Below are 20,780 nucleotides of genomic sequence, written 5' to 3'. Positions count from 1 at the left end.
GTTAGATAGCACTTAGCACTATACAGTACTTGGGAGCCATTCAAACAGCAAATTCATCAATTAAAAAACAACTCACTTGACATGGAAGCATGGATCAGACTGACGAATCTCAGAGGGAAGGTGGGGGTGGGTGGGGAGAGATTGAACAAAGAATTTATATGCATATACGCATAACCCATGGACACAGACAATAGTGCAGTGAAGGCCTGGGGAGGAGAGTGTGTGCGGGGTGGGAGGGGTCAATGGGGGAAAACGGGGACATCTGTAATATTTTGAACAATAAAAAAACAAAACAAAATAAAACTCACTAAATAGACCTTGAAAAGGACACTTGCTCACAGTACTAGAGCTGAAACAGGAAGGCAGAGCCTCACCTTGTTCAACCTAAGCTGGGAATGTAGGCATTGGGTAGCTCAAGTCTTTCACCACATTATACATGTTCGTGAATGACTGCAACAGCACCCCAAGTACTGATCTGGGGGTTATAAATAAATTTTTTTGAGTAATAGAATTTGCACATATGGAATCCATGAATAATATGGGTTGACTATTATTTATTAACGTTATGCATATTGATGGAAAGAGAACCTTTTGTTAAAGGAAAGAAGTCTGTAAGCTGCCACATAAAAGTAATTTTGTTGACTTTGGTGGCCCCTCACACCTTCACCCCTGCAAGCAATCCTCCTGAATCACTAGGGAACATGTGCAACCTGCAGCAGTTTAAGGGCTACTTACATTTTGCGCCGATTTGGTGGGTGTCTAGTAAAGAGAGCTCCAAAGCCTGTCACAGGCAACCCAGTGTCCCTGGAAACAAGATACCAATTTTAGAAACATGTCAGACTAACATTTATAGACTAGCAAAGCCATAGAAAACTAATTTGGGGCTGAATTTTTATGATAATTAGTTTTAAAGGATTTTCATGTTTGCAACTTTTATGCACTTTGTAAAATAAAACGTCCCAATGTGTAAATGAAAATGTCATTACTTTGACTGCATTTTCCAACAATTACAATATAAGACAAAGTCTACATCACACACTTCCACAGAAAGTTACTGTGCCAGGTTGCAGGACTAGAGATAGGACTAAGAAATAGTTCCTACTCTCAAAAAACCCTCTATCTCAGAGAAACATACATACATATAAATAACTAGAATGTAAGTCCAACTGTTTTATAGAACACAAACAAAATGCCCCGAGGGCAAAGAAATAAGAGCAATTAATTCTGTTTAATAACAGCTTAGCTAATTCTTAATGCACCTCAGGCAATCTTTCTATGCACATTTCACACTTTATTTCATCTAAACTTCAGAAAAACTCTATAAAGTAGATAGTTTTATAATTCCTATTTTATAGTGAAGAAACTAAGGGTTACAGACACTAAATAACTTTCACAAGTAAATTGTGGAGCTGGGGTCCAAACCTAGATAGTCAGAACCCTGACCAGAAAGAACATGTAAAGAGGAAGTGACATTTTAGCTGGACCCAGAATGAGTAGTGCTGATTGGCAAACTGAGGGAAGGGAATTCCAAAGAGAAGGAAAGACATAGGCAGAAAACATGGAAGTGTGAGATGTGTTCCTGTAACATGTAGCTGGTGCCCCTATACCTCTTCAGTACTTATACAACTCCTTTCCTGCAGGTGCCTATTCTGTAAGCAAAGGAAAATATTAAGAATACCTTTCAATAATCCCAGAGCTTATTGTTTCCTCATTCAATAAAGCCTTGCTTTTTATTTCAGTCCTTTTCATGTTTAAAATAGCTTTTTCCATTTGTTCATGTGTTTCTGAGATCCAAATCTGGAAAAATGTAGAAGCCATATACGAGAAAAATAAATTGTAAAAAATGGTCAGTTACTAAAATATATTTTTGTTGAATCAAATTCTGATTTTCATTGTTGACTCCACTGATATTAAAAAATAAGTGATATCTCATAGCAGCTATTTCACCATAAACATGTAAAAATGGCAATTTCTTACTGTATGTTGTTGAAAAATAAAAATCAAATTGGTTGTTTCTATGAAATGAAAAGTGCTGCATTCAACTGAATATTAATTACATCTGCTTCCTATTCCTTCTCAAGGTTAACATAGTTTAATTCCCCTAAGTAAGGAATTATTGTAGCAATCACTTTGTAAATCAAATAGAACTTCATATATAATCATCATCATCATCACCATCATCACTGTCAATCATCACCAGCATTATCCATTTTCTATCACAGGTGATAATTCAACGAATTATCAAGCAACTATTACTATGAGGAAAATCTGCAGGTTGTAAGACGTACACAAACCAACTGCAGATGCATCATGGGTAGTATCTAGGGAATCTTGGAATAAAAACAGATGGTGACGATTGAATAGTTTCATACAAAACTCTAGAATACCACAAATGTGGAGGGTCACATCAGAGAACCAGAACTCTCCACCACCATCAGAACCCATTACTTTCCCTGATCCTGACGACTAGGGTCCCCAACACATTCAACAAAGCCCCAGATCCCATTAATCCCATTAGGTTGTGTTTATAAAGAAAGAGAAACCACCGTTTAGAAATTTGAAGACTGCTGCTGCTATCATAGCTATAGTCATATGCCTCTGGTCCACTTTGGGTCCGTATAATACGGCTCTGCAACAACTAGGAACCTCCCCAACTCAAAAGCAATTTTAACTACAGTCTCAGGTCCTACTTTCCTGGCCTACTCCCTGGCTCTACAGATCCTCGGCTTCTCTCACCACTGTTCTCTAAGAGCACAGCCTCCTGAATCACCAGCCTCCCAGCCCAACTTCCAAGCCTGCATTCCTATACCCCCAGTTCAACTACTACTCTTCTTACATCCCCAAGTTCACAAGTCAATGATAGAGGACACAGTATTGGGCTTCATAGTTTATACTTTAACAAAAAAAGAAGACATATCTTGGGGGGGAGGGCAGATTTCTAGCCACCATGTTTTAAGGTTTAAGTTTGACACAAAATTTTACCTTAGGTACGCTCTGATAATTTTCGGCAATGAAATACTTCAAATCAATCAACACCTTTGAAAATTTTATGAAACAAAGATATCGCCAAACATGAAATAATGAGAAGTAAAAGAAAGCAGATGATAATAGCATTAGTAGAGCTTAAGTTTATTGAGTGCTTAATCTGTGTCAGATGCCACTTTAAACACTTTGTATGCATTATTTCATTAAATGCTCAAAGTCACCCTACGAGTATTGTGTATCAATCTTGGCCAAAGAAGGGAAGGAACAATAAAACGGGGGACTGAGGAGAGTTTAAGAAAGGATGTATTTATAAAGTATGGCCAGCATTCAGAAAATCCACAATGTTGAAGTGTCGTGAGGACAGCAATAGTGGGGAGCGATAAGGTAGGGGCAGTCACTGGAACCCAGAAAGGCCTGTAGCGGTAAGGAAAGGGCCACTTGAAATTGTGGTTTTCAGAACAGACACACAGTATCTTAGTCCATTTGGGCTGCTGTTATAAATATTATAGACTGGGTGGCCTGTAAACAACAGAAATTTATTTCTCATAGTTATGGAGGCTAAGAAGTCCAAGACCAAGATGCTAACAGATTCAGTGCCTGGTGAAGGCCATCTTTTCATCATGTACTCACATGGCGTTAATCCCATTTATAAGGGCTTCCAATGACCAAATACCATCACACTGGGGGGTTAGGATTTCAACATTTAATCTGGGAGGGGGACCCAAACATTCAGTCTATAGCACACAGCCACTGCCAAACCAAGGCTCTGCAGGGAGGAAACCACAGTAGTAAATATCCAAGCTAACTCTCCTACTTCTGAATGCCTGTCAGTGCCTTCTATAGGCAAACCCCAACAGGAAGCCCGAGGGCAAGGGAGCTCATAAAGGTCCATAAAGGTCAGCCTCCTTGGCACAGAACAGGGTTGAGAAGGGTGGGGAATGAATCTGGAGGGAAGGAAAACACTAGGAACAGTTTATCTGAGGTTGAAAGGGCTTAAGTAACACCCACGTAAACCACTGAGAAGGGAGAAGTTTCACAATTCAAAACTCAGTCCGACTCATTCATCCATTCATCCATCCATGTCTGTGAAGTGCCAGGCATCCTACTAAGTCCTAGGGCTAGAGTAGTAATTTCCAGAGGCTATTCTGACTGTACTTTAGTGAATTGTAGTAAATCATGGGGATAATGGTAATAACAATAGCACATGGCCAGACACCACTCCAAATGTCTTCCCATTAAATGCTCATGAAAACTCTACCATGCTCACGTTACACCTGAGGAAATAAAGACATGGAGTGTTTTAGACTCTTGACCAGAGTTACAGCCTAGTGAGCAGTGGAGCCAAGAATCAAAGAGAAGCCATCTGACTCCAGAGCCCACTCTTAATCTCTGTTTTCTGTATCATAGGTAAATGCTATACCCCAATATTAGACTTCCCATATTCATCAGTAATAGAACCCCAAAATTTTAGCTGGGACCATGGTATTTCACACTACATCTTTCTAGTCTCCCTTATACTTAGATATAACCAGTGGCTGGTTCTGGACAGTAGGGCATAAGTGAAAGTAATTTATACAACCTCCAGGAAAGGTCCTGTTTCTGGTTTTTTCTTTCTGCTGCATGGGGTGCAGACATAATGACAGGTTTCCAGCAGCTGTCTTGGGCCCTACCCAAAGGATGGCAGAGCAGAAAGCTGGAAGAAGTGGGAATCTGCTAATTTGTGAAAATTCCATACCAGTCCTGGCCTGCTATCCTCCAGACTTTTTACATGAAAAAATAAAACCTTATGTGAAGAGCCACTGTTGATTTGTGGTTTCTGTTGCATGTAGGTAAACCTAATCCTATATCACCTTAATGTGAAAAATCACTTTGGTCTAGAAATGTTCATAACATGACATAAGGGTGGGTAACTTATAAAAGCACTTCCATATGTTTAAAAGTCTTTTGGGCTTTATACACACACACACACACACACACATATATATATATCACAAATTGGAGATTGGCAATTTGGTATGTGAGATAGCTAAATTAACAAAGTACAAACTCACAGGATAATCACTAAAATTTCCATTTAATTTGCATAAGTGCCACTTGAGTCAAATGGTGATATCTAATGTTTGTGCAGGAAGTTCACTTCATAAATCATTCTTATCCTTTGTTTTCCTGAGTATCCATTTGTTTTAGTCCTCACTTCTGATCTCCCAAAATGAGATCTTCCCATGTGCACTGCACACTGTAATGTCGCAGTAGACGTATAAGGAAGGTGGCTGGTACAGGAAACACGCAGGCCATTTAGAACTCACACCCAAACCCCACATTCGAGAGTAACCAGGTTCTCTCTGCTGAGGGTGACTTACGCCCTGGAAGAATCTCTCTTGGCAAGAGTTGTTTTAGGTGATCCTCAATTGGCGTTTCTTTCTTGGGTTTCTTATAGGGTCCCCAGGAAACATACTCCTATGACCCATATCGATGTAAGTGTAGGTACTTCCCAAATCAAATTTCCCTTCTGATGCCACAGGCTGCTTCAGGAGTGAGTCAGACTTCAGTCCACCACGTCTTCCAACTTCAGGGAAACACTGATCAAGTTCCCTGTCTAGTATCCTTGAGGCCTTACTCAAAGGCTTGAAATGAATGGGATATACTTACTACCCCTACCTTTTGGGGACAACAGGAGTGGGACTCCAAATGACTCCTCCAAATTCCAGATACTCTCAACTGGGTCTCTTCAATTTCAACTTTTTTTTTTTTTAAATCTTCAAGGTGGATGAGAGGCCAAGAGGCTAAAAGTCAGTTACTGCTCAATGCTTTGCCTGTTCTACATGAGTGATTCAGCACCTCTCTTTGTAATGAAGGAGTTGGAGTTCATTATCTTAGATCTTCAGTCATAACTGAGTAATAGTCTTATTTTACCCTGTTAAACGGGAAACACTCCTCTACCAACTGTACCTTTTTTGCGCACCATTGCCAAAAGTGTCATTATCAACAAGTAAACACTGAGACTTTGTCAAGTCTTTATCTTTAAAAATCATCCAAAAGGCTATTCTTATTTCTCAGCAGTAGTTTTGCCCTTGGAAATGCTGGCTGTTTTCATGTCTAGGTGAACTCAGTAGTGCCATACACAGATTATTTAAAGGATCCCAGAGAAGCAGAGAGATCTCCGTGCCATTACTGTTTTGAACAACTGGGACTCATGGGGTACAATAGAAAAATAATTTCACTGTTTTTCTCCACTGCCTGTGTATGCTAGCTTGTTTGGGATGGTTCATTCCCTGTCCTGAGATGAGATAAATCTTGGACAAGTGCCATATTTTATTCTGATCACTCAGATAACAAAACAGTCTTGTCACAACAGCAGTCTCAATTAAGTAATTAATATTGGTAAAGTAATCCCATGAGAGCTTTTTAGTTGTCTAGCTGTCTGAGAGGAGGGAGGAGTGGAGCAAGTGAAGAAGTAGAAAAGCAGCTAACCTTCCCCCTGCCACATCCTTCCCTCACAGGCGTCTCTGGCCTGGAGCAGACTCTACGTGGGGGAAGGGAAAAGATTTAAACTTCAACAAAATTCATAATTTTGATGAGATATTTAATTATTGAAATGTGACCAATAGACATTTTATTACCTGAGAGTGACCATAAAAAGATGGAACGAGCACAGATTTTATCCAGGGGTAGAGAGAAAACTAACTCCACAAAGTAGGGTAAATAGACAGTAGAGGCAAAGAATACAGGGGGCGTGTCTGTGGGTTTGTGCATTTTGAGCTTCATTTGTTCTTGCTGAAGCAAACTAATATACATGAAATTAAATTCAAGTTTCTCTAAAAGTTAAATTAGGGCCTGATTATTGATACAAAAGAAGAGTTGCAAAAGAGAGTGATGGGGTCCAAACGGTGGACGCCTACTTTCACTCCTGTCTCAAACCCCTAGAAATGACAGAGAAGATATTTGCTAGAATAAACCCACAGCTGCATCAGAAAACAGGGAAGGTACAGTCAGTGGGCCAAAATTTCTACAGCATTCCCGAAACCAAAAAGGTAGATTCAAAAGTGCCAATACTGGAAGGGACGATCCAAAATAGTTCCAGGAGAGAAGGCTGGAGCCGATGGCATCAACTCCAAGCTCAGAGATTATGGAGACAGGAAGCACAGGGGGGACCCTGACTCCACAGTCCACTATCCCCAAACATCTTCCTTTCTCCTGATTTAAGTCGTTCTTTGACAGTGACATTTAAAATTACTCCATTTACAAAAATTTCATCAATATGCCTCTTTCAGGTATTTAGATCTAAATACGAGAAGCATCTCTAAGACTGTAGAGGTCAAAACATCATTCTACTGTGTCAAACAAAGAAAAAATATACCTGAGGCAATTAAATAAATGATAATTAAATTTCTCTGATCCAGTGTAATTATATCCCTTTATATTCCTTTTAGGGCCATTAATTATTAAATGCCATAGTTAAGGCCTACTTAGCTATTCTTTATTCATAAAATGAGTATTAGCATACTTTTGTACTATTCATTTATTTGCTATTTTAAAGTCTAAAATGATTGTGATACCGTTAATACTAATATTAGCCTAATTTGCTCATCAATGTTGTCCTCTTAGTTCCAAAATGCCTTGGCATTAATTCATTAGCTGTATAAGAACACTTGTTTAATAAAATTACTTGCTTTTCTTTGACAGCATCAGATGTGCTCTGTACTTAAAATCCTTCTGAATTTACAGGATTCAACATGCACCACTTCCTCAGAAGCAATCTTGTGACTATGACTGTGACATGGCCTTTGGTTCTGAGGATCCTTGGATGAGAGACTTTATAAATGAACAAACAATGACCAAAGTATGCCTGATCAGTTTAATTTGCATGGGACTCACTTTGTTATAGCCAAGTAGCACAGGAACAAAATCCAAATAAAATACCAAAACAAAATTCTGTAGTTTAAAATGCTATTTTCTATAATAGCTTTGACTAATAAGACTTAGATTAATGAGACAACCAGAGAAGCTCCAGCAGCTTGAATTACTGCTCCCCTGTGAATCTGGATCCCCCATGGTCCCACTTAGCCTCCTGAAGCCTGAGGGACCACTGGATAGGAAATCCATTTACCACCACTGAAACCCGAGTTGTATGTTTCCAGATTCTTTCAAGAGATGGTTCTACGATTCAGCTCAGGAGCTTCACGGGGCTGCCTCCTCTAGGAAGCCATGTCTGACCTCCCATTCAACCCATTTCAGCTCAGATGCCTTCCCAGCATCCTCACCTTCTCTGTGTCATAGCATCCGTCATACACTTTGCCACTGTGGTCACCCCTATTTACCCCACGAGCCTGTGAGTTCCTGAGATATAGGTACCTTATTTTGCCTTGTGTTTTTTACCCCAGCACTTGGCAAAATAATAGGGCTTCAATGCCTGTTGTTGAATATGGTCCTTCCTTCCTTCATTCTTTCCACCCACCCTTCCTTTATCTCTCTTCTTCTCTCTTTCCCTCTTTTTCTTCTTTCCTTTTCTTCTTTTTCTTTTTTCCTACCTTCCACCTTCCCTCCTTCCCTTCCCTCCTTCCTTCCTCCCTCGCTCCCTCCCTCCCTCCCTTGCTCCCTCCCTCCCTTGCTCCCTCCCTCCCTCCCTCCCTCCCTCCCTCCCTCCCTCCCTCCCTCCCTCCCTTCCTTCTCTCCAAGGTACTTCTCAGAGAGCCAAAAGGGTGGAAGTGCCTAAATATTTTTCTTATAAATCACAATATCACAGTAATCTTGCTTTGGTTGCCTTGGGGCATGTCTGTCTCTGGCATTGGTGGACTTTCAAAGCTGACTTTCTTGGGCTGTTCTAGTAGATGCTGAAATCCTTTCTGGGAGCATCCAATGGTCTGTTCCATGACACAGGATGCCACTGGATGGACTTAAATGTCTTGCTTCAGCTCCTGTGAATCCAGCCCATTCCTCTCCCATCCCTACCTGAAGCGCTCTTAGGCAGGCTCTGAAATGGCTCGTATCATCTTTCTCATCCACATGGCCCACATCTAATCCCCCCAAGCCTCATCTGGCCCTGAGCACTTACTTATCCTTGCCCCACCAATGATGTGCATGTAGCTAGTTCATGCCTTTCTGCTCTGCTGCTTCAAAGCGACCCCCAGAGCCCTGGGCAGTTTTGCTCAGTGGTTAGAGCATCAGCTGGAAGCCTGAAGGGTCCAGGGTTCGATTCCAACCAAGGGCTTGTACCTCGGTTGTAGGCTCCATCCTTAGCCTCGGTTGGGGTGCATGCGGGAGGCAGCCAATTGATGTATCTCTCTCACAACGATGTTTCTCTCTCTCTCTCTCTCTCTCTCTCTCTCTCTCTGAAAAAGCAATGGAAAAAATATCTTCAGATGAGGATTGAAAAAAAAGATCCCCAGAGCCTCATATCTGTAACTTCACCAGGCACCCAAAGGGGTATACAGATGAGACTTACAGCACACCTTTTCCAAAACCCTGTCTCTACTCTCAAACTCCTCTTTTGGTTTCTTGGATTTCAATCCTCTTATATTCTGCATGTGAGTGGTGGCCTAAGGGTACCATCTTCCTTGAGGATATCACCTAAGTGGCCTAATATTTCACTTTGGTACATGAGACTATGGTTTTGTTCTTGACCTTCTGGGGTCTCAGCTATAATGTAGACAAAGAGAGTCCCATCTTAAATATCTTTATAAAAAGACCATGGTCACATTAGCCCCAGCAGCAGCAGTTAAGGGCAAGGAAACCATCAATCAGCTAAACAGAAATGCTGGTAGACCTAAGAAGCAACCAGTCAGCAGCAATCTTGCAAAAAATAATAATAATAAATGCTAAGAAGGCATTCAGGAGGAGAAACAGATGGGAATGGGGCTAGCCAGCACATGTGTAGACATAATTTGGGAAACAGGACAGAGGTTATAGCTAAGATGTAAGAAATCAAAGTCCCACGACATATGCAGTAAGATGTACACAATACCCAAGCCAGAGCAAAAAAAATAACCAGGCTCATTTTCTGCAAGGATGCAGTGTCAGATGTTTAAAAGGCCACTGGACCAAGATTGGAGCACCTGGCATTCTAAAAGGGATTTGGGGGAAAGTATTTAAGATCTTAGACTTTGGAGATAAATGGATTTTCATTCTTAATATACTTTCTGGTTGTTTGACTTTGAACAAGTGATAAAGCTTCACTTGGCCTCACTGTCCTCATCTGTACAATGTGGATCACATGTGGTACCCGCCTGGGATGTTTTCCAGAGGATGAAATGAAGCACTGTTCATGCAACCATCTTATTAAATTGATTTTATTCCATCAGGAGGATGCAATCATGAAGCAACTTGATTTTAATCAAGCTGCCCCTTAAATCCCACATGGACAACTAGCCCTTTCCTTTGGCTTGTTGGAAATTTTAAGCAAGTCCCATAGCTTTTTTGGGGCCCTTCAATCTAAAGAAAAATCTCATTTTAGCTATGAAATTTTCCAGTCCAGTGAAGTAATCAAAACTTCTAACTGGTTAGATTTAAGGTTCTCACTTCCCCAGCTCAGTGCTGCTTTAGGCCTAGAAGCCTGCAGTGGGTGGGGCCTTGCTCCACTGCTGTTTCCTTTCCAGGCTTCTCTCTGCTTCCCCTGACTCCGAGGTCCCTCCCAGGTCTGGCCAATGGGGAGAGATGAGGTGAAAAGGCATAGTGTTAAATGGCCCTTGCCCTCTTGACCTGTGCTGGTGGCCCTGGACTTGGAGGACATTCAAAATTGACTCCTGTCACGGGCACATTTGTATTGTTTCCAGAGACTCTCTTACAAGGACCTCCAACTGCAGCTTGCTGGAAGCAGGCAAAGCTCCTCCTGATTGATTGTTCCTCTTGCCAAGTCTTGAGTATCTGCTGGGTCTCTCGTGCTGGGTCTCTTCACCCCTTGTTCCTACCCTAATACGCCCTTTCAAGGGTGCTCTGGCCAATTCTTTCCAATGAGTCCATGGGTAAATTCACACACTCACATATCCTTGACCAGCTTCACCGCTTCAAGGGCTGCTTGCTTCTCTCCCCACCCCCGAACCTTCACTTTTCAAGGACATATCCGTTCACATTGGCCTAACCTAGTTTGGAATCTCTTACAGGTCCTGCTTAGGTGGTCTAGCACCTTGCTTTAGGACATATGGTTCTTGCCAAATATCAAGAATGTTCTAGGATTTCGGCCTCTATCAAAACTGCAGGACAAGAGGAAGAGGGACTCACCCATTCTCCTGCCACATCTAGCATCCCACCAGACATATGAAGGTACAGAGGCTCTGTGCCTGTATCCCCTCCTTTTTATACCTGGGACCTTGGGTGAGCCATTTAAAATCAGTAAATCTAGATTTGGAACTGAGATAATATCTTTCTTGTCAACTTAATAACTTTGTTGAGAATATAAGAAACAAGATCAATGAGCAAGTGCCTTATATACAAAATAAATCTATAGAGAAAAATGTAGCCTACTATTAAGATATGAGAGTAGCAGTTTCATCAAAAATAGTGACTCCTTGGCTATTTTTCCTTCCTATCTAATACATACTGCAAACCTGGTAAAGGAAGGATAAGTTTTCAATGACCATGAACAAATGTCATAGAGAAGGTTAATATCTTATTTATGCATCCTATATTAAACCTGAGGCTTGACTACTGTAATGCATGGGATATAAGGAATGAATATTGAGGTTCCTACACCTACATATTTCACTTCATCTCACTTTCTCCAACAGCCCAGAAAACAAAACCATTTTCATTTAAAAATCAAAAATAAGTGTTTTCAAGGGTCAAAAACTCTAAGTGCATGCCAGGCAATGCCTACCTTGCCCACTTGCTCTTGTCCTGACTATAGCCCTGTGCTCAAAAGGCAAGGTTAAACTGGATTTGAGGGAGTGGGGAAGGGCGGCTATTGATCGAGTTAGGTATCAAGCTCGAGAGCTCTATACATGTGTGAGCTAATGACCAATGAGACAGCCTGTGCAAAGGAAAGGGGGTAAGGTGGAAACTGAGGAAACCATCAGAATGCCCTTGAGATTTGAGCTGTGAGGCAAGAGGACAACTGAGCAGAGAGAAACAGAGATCCAAGAGAGACTGTCTGTGTATTTATGTGTGACAGAGAGAGAGAAAGAAAGAGAGACTGTCTTGTCTTGGTTCTTTTAAATTTCTTGGTTCCATATCCAGGCAGTTGTACCTTTATAATAATTCTCCATTTTTCAGACTATCCTCATTACTCCCTGCCCATTGCAACTATAAGAGGAAGGGAGGAAAAACAGCATGGGCCCAGCAAAGCTAATTTATTTCCATCATGCTGGAGAACAGACTCTTCTAGAACCATTTCCAATGTAGAAGTATGGATCTTCCTTCCTAGGCCTGCCCTATTTAAAACTAGCCCAGCCTTGGAGGGCGCAAAATGTGACACAAATCCAGTTTTCTCAACACATTCACATCTGCCCTTGTCAAATTACCAGCTCTTTAGGCCCCAAGACTATCCTATTAAGGCTGAATTGGATCTTCAACAAGCCCCAAAGCTCTTAGCATTGTAGGACACATTTTCGGGGGTCTTTGAGGAGTTGAGTTCCTGCCTTATGCAGATTGGGTAGAAACCTAAATAGCCAAGCAGTAACCCATTCACAGCAATTCAAATAGCAATTACTTATGCAATGAATATTCTTTTTGTAATTGGTCATACAAATACTATAAGGATATTAGCATGTTTTAATTACTCACAACTGTGCCACCTTACATACAAAGGACTTGAAATCTAAGACCTGGGTTCAAACTCTCAGTCATCCACTCCCTAACTGTGTGACTTTGATTGAGTTGCTTAGCCTCTAGGAGACCCTACCCACCTATAAAACAGAGATAATAATACCTACTTCACATGGCTATTGTAAGGTTAAAGCAGACACTTAGCAAGATGCCATAGCTGCAGCAGTAGTATCACAACAATAATAATTTCTTGGGCACTTGCTCTGTGCCAGGCTAAGTTAAGCACTTTACTTGCTTTATCTCATTTTATTTTCCCTATAACCTTTTGAAGTCTGCACATTTTAACGGTAAGGTCACTGAAACACACAGTGACTAAGTCATGTGCCTAAGTAACTAACATAGCAAAGAGGATGGCACTGACAAAGTAAGTGCTCCTCCCTTTGTTTTTTCATTTTTCACAAGGGGGAAGATTCCAGACTTAAAGAAATTAGCAGCAACTACTCACTTTGGGTTCATCAGTTCCAAGTCTCCAATATGTTGAATTACACAGTTTTTTTACTTCCTCAGGACCCTCTATATCATAATCTTTGGGATAAGCTTCTCTGTTGTGGTGCCTTAAGAAAAAAATTAAGAATCTGTTAAGAGAGAAAGCTTATTTATCATGTATTGCATTTAAACTTTTAAAAAATGCAATAAAAATAGACTATATTTGTGACATTTTAATTATAAATTTATTGGATTTATGACATATATTTTCCATCTCTTTTTGAGTAATGCTGAGGCTACTTCCTAAAAACAATTTGGCATATGTGGTAAAACTAATATCACAAAAATAATACTTAGCAAACAGCAATTATTCAGTGACTCCAATGAGGTGAATCTTATTTAATAATGTAGATTAGTTACCGAAAGTAAATTCTAAAATAAGATGTGGTAATATCTTAGAAAGGAAACTTGCCACTTTAGAAAATTTCTCTACCATGCATTTTAATTTAATTACAATATTTTTTCAAAATGAGAGCCAGCAGACAGTATCTGCTTATATGATTTTGTAACACATGCTCCTGTTTCTAAACAGGATCTAAAGGAAACTGACAATTAAACATAAGCTAGAAAAAAACAGTTCTGAAAACATGTAGATGAAACAGGAAAAAACATTCCAAACATCTTGTCTAAAAGACTGGTTAGAAATAATAATAAAGAAGGAATTTTAGGATAGGGAAGGAAAAAAGAGGTGAAGTGGCCTGCAAGAGAAGTAGCTATTTTCATAAAGCTTTCTTGTAAGATAAAGGAAGCTGAACCCAAGTGCCCCTCAAAAGGGGGCTTGCTATTAAGGGATACAGGGCTAGAATTGTGTAAGGGGCACTGAGGTGCCCCAAAATTTCTCTACCCATCTGTAGATTTGAATTGTTCCTTCATTTAGCATATGTTTTTAAGTACCTACTACATGCCAGGCATCTTGCTAGGTACAGGGGATGCAATGGAAAGCAAGCCTGATGTAGCCCCTGCCTTCAGTTGCTCACAGTGTGGCAACAACAACAGACAATTAAACAAGAAAAATCTACAACATGCTAAGTGTGGGCACAGGGCTGTGGAAGCAGAACAGCACCCACTCACCTACATGGGGCACCCAACATCCAAGTTAGAAGGACCTTTAGGACCTTACCCTCATCTTGGCCCTTGCATTGCATTCAAATTACACATTTACCTCCCCACCTCTGAGAACTGAGAGCAGAGTTATGCACAGAACACAGCAGTGAGGAAGCCCAGGTTGGATCCAGTGGCAGAGCTCCAGCCCTCTTGCTGAAGGTCCTTCAAATACTGTAAAATTCTATAAACAACTATGTATATGAATACTAATCGGTCTTCAAAGAATTCTGGTGTACAAAAATCACAACTGAATTTTTCCATAATTTAACTCAATTTTTATAATTTAATAAAGTTCTCATTTTCCAGGTGGAAAACATTTCTTGGTCAGTTCAGGATTCCTTCCAGCTCTAAAGGGTCTGTGTGGTCCCTCGATGCTGAGAATCCATCTTTGCTGTCATCATCTCTCCTTGGCAGCATTTATGGAACATCCTTACTCCTGTGGTCTTCCATTATGGAGCCATGCAGATCTCTGCTATGCCTTCCTGGTCCTGCCGCACAGGTGTTTATATAGACTGGCACTGAGACACAAGGGTGCCACTCTCTAGCCTACCAAGAACTCTCTGTGTCCCTCTCCAACCCGGGTTTCTAGAAACCCAGATGCCGTCCCTACACTGTTTGCCCAGCCCACCAAGCAGACAGGTGTTTCGTGTCCCTACCATCCTGGGCATGGAGGACACATATATAGCCTTGTTCTCCTTGCTACCTGCATTTTGACAGCTCCTCAGACATTATCCTGAAGATACAGGCCTAGGCAGTGATAGGTCCCACCTGCTCTGGGACATCCAAAGCCTTAATTCAAATTTGGGATCCTGAACAAATTCACATGTTCTCAACTTCTCTGCCTGCCCTACTTTAGTTCATGAACTCTTCATCTGCTGTGGGACACAGTAGCGCAGCTCTTCATCTGTTCTTCCAAATCTATGCTATCATCCTAAGGTCCAAGCTTTTGAACCCTGAAAGCCAAGAATTTGTCTCTGTTGCCTGCTGGGTCATTCTTCCTTGAGGCAATAAAACCAGAATACCCCCCTAAGAGCATAGGAATTAAGGGGCACTTCATTGTACTTTTCCCAGGGCCCATCTCTTTATTGGGTACCTTAGGCATGGTGCCTAGGACTTGTCATGCTTTTTAGGGGCCCCAGAGTGTTTCAATTATTTTTAAATCAGAAAAAGAAGAATGTCATACAGCTGCAATTATATCCATCTTTATACCAATGCTGTCATAAACTATCATTTTTAACATTTTCTTTTTTTTTATGAAGGAAGAAACCCAAGTGGGCAAAGATACTTAGTGTTCACAAGAGTTAGAATGCAGTTCTGATTATCCCACCATATACTTCCAAGTTTTATTATAACTAGCTTATTACAAAAATACAGATGTTCTTTTCTTAGAGGAATCTCAGACAGCAGTCGAAGCCTAGCATTGAAAGGATAAATCTATAATGAAAGTGTTTCTTTGGAGGACTGAGCTAATGCAATTAGCATCCCCTAATGTCCGTGGGCTGGCCACGAGTAATGTGCGCACAGCCTGCAGGCACCGAGACACACAGCTGAAGGCTTAGACCTCCCCCCATTTCTAAGAGGCTGCCAGCCTGGCAAAGAGAAGTCTACATGTTTAAAAATTTAAAAATTAATTATAAGATTAATTGCCTAACTTTATATTATGTCAGGTGAACAGTGGGTTGTGTCTCAATTTCCCTGAGATGAACTGAAAATCATACACTGCGGAAACAAATGAATCGATGCATTAAGAATCTCAAGTGAACAGTGACATATAAATGCAAGATATTATTATGTGTAATAATATTGTGTCTATTTACGAATGTTTTAGTTGAGTATTTTTAAATGCTTTGCCAATACTAATTAAGCCTTATAGCATCTTTGTGAGATAAAAAATAATCAAGGTATAATAAGTATATACTTTATTTAGCCTTGTTCTCCTTGCTACCTGCATTTACGTAGGGCGGCCATGCAATTTGCCATGACTTGTCATTTACTCAATAAAAAATTTTTATGAGGAAAAAATGAATATAATAAAATTTACAATGTCTCTGGAACAGTAACTTTAAAAGTTTTGATCACAGCCCCCACCCACCCTGAGACATTTGCCAATATTTGGAGACATTTTTAGTTGTTGCGTCTGGGTGGGGTAGGTTGTTACTGGCATCTAGCAGTGCTGCTAAACATCCTACAATGCACAGGACAACCCCTGCCACAGAGAAATAGCTGGCCTAAAATGTCAAAAGTGCTGAAGTTGAGAAAACTTTATAGAATAGTTGTGTAGCAGACTCAGATCAGCGGTTTCCAAACCTGGGTGTTTCATGGAGCAGTAAAACTTTCCTTCAAAATTTGTAAAACCAACATAAAATTGCCAACCTCTTGCCTTGACAAGAACATTAAAAATAAAATAATAAACTGATGAACAGAATAGACTCAATGACTTGGAAGCATAGATCAGACTGACAATGTCAGAGGGATGGAGGAGGGCGGGTGGGTGGAGGGGGTGAGAGTAACCAAAGAATTTATATGCATATATGCACAACCCAAGGACACGGACAATGGTGGGGAGAGGAACTGGGGAGGGGGATGGGACGGGGTGGAACGGGTCATTGGGGAGAAAAAGGGACATCTGTAATATTTTAAACAAAAATAAAATTTAAAAATTAAAATAAATAAATAAAAATAAAGTAGAGGTATTTAAAAATAATAATAAATAAATAAATAATCATCTATCATCCTTAATAAAAATACCTCTATCATCAAAGATAAGCAAAAACGATCTGAATGCTTTAAATGGAATACATTTAGCTATGCAAAAAACTTGCTACATGTCTTTACAGCCCGTACATCACCTTGGATTGGTAAAAAGGTCATTGTTGACCTAGTCTACAGACTGGCTTCTGCTGATAGTAATTTGCCCAGACATGTACGTGACAGCAGCTGGTCAGCAGTCAGTTCAAGGCCAAAGCAGCTTCAGTACAGCTACTCCATGCTGCTGACTGAATGGAGAGCTGGGTCTTTGAGGCCAGGCGTTCAGGTACAGGCTGACTTTCTTTCTGGAGGAGGGCCCACAGGGCTTCCTGGCAGTGGGGCCAGAACCTTCCTTGACAAGCGGCCTTGCTTCTGCTGAGGACCTTGCTCTACCAAGTCCAGAGCTGAACACCTTGGCTATTTCTTTATATGAGGCATATTTATGAAAGACACCTTTAATTACAAGAGACGAAACTTGCTTTCTCTAGTCTACTGTAGGAGAAAGAGTATGAACATAAATAGAATTAGGACTGGGGAAAGGGCTGACAGGCCAGGCTCAGAGCTGCCAACTGTATAAAAGAGAGCTTGGAACCATGACCCCGTTGTCAAAACTGCCACTAAGACTGATGCGAAGAGGGTCAAATTTAATAGAATCTAGTAGGGCAAAGACAGCTTGAGCAGGTCCCATTCTGAACAAATGCCCAAGGTATCCAGTTGGTATACAACGTTCCGCCACCAGCACTACAACCACCTGGACACTAGATCCTGTCCTTCCTATCTCCTCAGGCCTAACATAAACCCAAGTCATGCTTTGTCAAGAGGACCTTCCGGGTGTGTTTCTGGGTCCTTTGGGAGCTTGAGTTTCCTACCATAAGAGCTGAACGATTCTATATCAAACCAGATCTTTAAGCCCCCTTTGAGTAAACACATCCAAATCCTCAAGTGAGTTGCAGGGCCGAACAAACCCAAGTCCAGAGCATACTCAGGGAAGGACCCGCAGCTTCCCTGGGGCTGCCCCAACAGTCAATGGACAACAGGTGGGATTAGGTCATAGGATACTCCTCAAAGGAGAGGGAACCGAGTTACTCTCTAGGGTTTCTATGCTCCCACGTCTATATGTGGAGGTGAGGCGGGGGGTTGCGAAGAAACCAATCTTTATCACTGCTATGCTTTTCACAGTGTTTTATAATTATTCATTAATGAATCTGCCTTCTCATTACATTAAGAGCTTCTTAGACACAGGGTTTATTTTTTATTTGTCTTTGTGATCGAAGTGCCTAGCATAGTCTAACACATTCTAAATGATTTTTAAATCTTAAGTGATTGATTGATTGATTGAATGTTCTTACATTTTGTTACTGTAATCTTAATATAAATGCTGAGAGCAATGGCTTTCAAATGTGTCCATAAAAATAAAGAGTATCCAGCTCACTCTGCAAAAGCACACATAAAGAGGGAGTGATTATGTATATAGAGATGCTAGTTCTTTGCAGCGAAATCTTGTCTCAGGAGGAATTATAAATCTACATGCTGAATGGAAAAACTGTCAACATACATATGCATAACATTGATTGCAAAGGGGGTTTGAAGCTGAGCAATATCTGACATGAGAACAATGAAAATCTGAGCTGAATACTAGCTTCTGGTTACTTGACAAGAGACACATTTTCTTTGCAGATTTCAAAGACATTAAAAAATATTTAGTTAAGACTCCAGATGGCAGAATATGTTAATTTTAAATTTTAGAATTATTAATGTGGTTCATAAGTACTCTTTCAGGCACTGTATTTTCTAATATAAATCTAATCCAAATGAGAAGACAAAGATATCTTTTCTATTAGGTTTTATAATCATCTGCTACCTAGAACTTTAAAAGAAAGTTACCCTCAAAAGTCAGCTGTATTTTCTGACACATTAGAAGCACAAAATCAATAAAATCAAAGACTGCAAAGAAACGTTTGACAACCCTCTCTAAAGATTTCATGGGTAGATGATTTACATACTAAAGTAGTGTTACTTGGTGTACGAATGTACCAACTGACAAATGAAGACTTTTAGAGGTATTTGCAGAATCAGAAGGAAAATCTTACATCCTTGGGAGATACTGTGACATTTCTGAGTTATGAAGAGAGACTTTGTTTTTCAATGTGTCTCATGCTGTATGTTATTTGTTCATCTATAACCATGAAACCACAGAATTTGAAGCCTAAACTGCATTCAAAATAAAAACCACTTGATGGAAGAAAATGAGTAATTTTCTTCACTGAACATATGCTGAGTGGCATGTAAATATGGCCCATTATTATTATGAATTTTCTTCACAAAAAAATCTTCAAGAATAGGAGACTCCATGGAGAATATCAGGAGGGAACAGAAGAAATACAGCAGCAGGAGCCTTTGCCTATCTTCATAGTTTAAACGTTAAATAAATGTTGTCAGTCTGATTAACTGCCAAACATATGACTGTGAAAACAGCTGAAGGGACATGTATTAAGAAGGGTGACACTATAATTGATTATCCCATCTGGGACACTTTTAATGGAAAATGAGGTACTAAGTACACTGGTAGTGGTGAAAATCAGGACTGTCCTACTCAAACCAGGATCAGGACATTCTTACCCTACCTTCAAACAACTGGGTCTCAATTACCTTCAAATCCTGGGCTACTTTTTACGGTTTCTCTCATCCTCCCCTCCAGAAACAGCTTATATTGACTGGCCAAAGACACTCTGGATGGTGAAAGAGTAGGACTAAAGAGAGTCAGGGTTTTTATTTTTATTTTTTCCTTTTTATGGAATTTATTGGGTGACACTGATTAACAAAATTATACAGGTTTCAGGTGCACAATTCCACAACACATCATCTGTACACTGTATTGTGTGTTTGCCACCCCCAGTGAGAGTCAGGGTTTTTAAAGCATATTATGTATTAATAATTGCTTAATCCAAAGACTACCTTGGCATTAGTGGCATGAAGAACAGTTTGCCCCACTCCATAACAAAAGCAAACATCTCATGACCTGTGTATTCTCCTGTTCCTATAGTGTTAATATTACTGGCTTAAATAATTTGAATTAATTACTCTAGAATAATATCAAAAGATTATATTGTGCGAGCTTAAGGCCCATTTTAATGCACGCTCTGTGAATGCATGAGTAACTGCATATTAAGTAGATAATACAAGCTTCTTTGGTTTCAAAGCAATTCATTTCATTCACATTAAAAACAAATGAACAAGCTTCTCTTCATGTATAGCACCTAGAGTTAAATCAGTCTTCTACTATGGACACACCTTCACAAATAAATATTGTCCTCCCAGAAATCACTCAAAAGAAGAAAAGAAAATGGAAAAAGCATAAGAAAACTAAATTGTTGGCAAAATCAGAAGTTATAATCCCCAGATTACATTATGTGCAAGGGCTTTATAAGCAGCCAAGATCCAGTCAAAGACAGCTGGGAGAAGTATTGATAAGAGGCAGTAGCAAAAAATCTTAGTAATGAGATTCCCAGAGGTGGGAACTCTCACAATGCCAACCAGATTACATTTCCATGGTTATGTAGATAAACTCTTTCGCCGAACACAATGGAAAATGCTATATTATACACACATACACACACACACACGCAAGTGGGCAAACATAGGTTTACAGTTGTATTTGAAACGGTTTGTTCTTGTATTATTATTTATTAATCATTGTATTA

General features: G+C 40.2%; 1 protein-coding gene across 5 annotated transcripts in view; it reads right to left on the bottom strand.

Annotated features, from left to right (window-relative positions):
* Window positions 1–20,780, bottom strand: part of CFAP95 (cilia and flagella associated protein 95) — a 274,652-nt gene that overhangs the window by 82,508 nt on the left and 171,364 nt on the right. For all 5 annotated transcript variants that reach the window (XR_015715406.1, XM_016214269.2, XM_087822699.1 and 2 more), the window contains exons 2-4: window positions 13,187–13,295; window positions 1,679–1,797; window positions 736–804 (exon numbers count right to left, since the gene is read on the bottom strand). Coding sequence is in view for 4 of the 5 variants with exons in the window: in XM_016214269.2 (XP_016069755.1) it covers window positions 736–804; window positions 1,679–1,797; window positions 13,187–13,295 (297 nt within the window). In the remaining variant the exon portion in view is untranslated. The remainder of the gene's footprint in view (window positions 1–735; window positions 805–1,678; window positions 1,798–13,186; window positions 13,296–20,780) is intronic.

The sequence above is a fragment of the Miniopterus natalensis genome, chromosome 12, assembly GCF_054644295.1.
Source record: "Miniopterus natalensis isolate mMinNat1 chromosome 12, mMinNat1.hap1, whole genome shotgun sequence".
Taxonomy (NCBI): Eukaryota; Metazoa; Chordata; class Mammalia; order Chiroptera; family Miniopteridae; genus Miniopterus; species Miniopterus natalensis.
The sequence above is the reverse complement of the archived record's forward strand: the minus strand, read 5'-3'. Positions and strand labels throughout refer to the sequence as shown.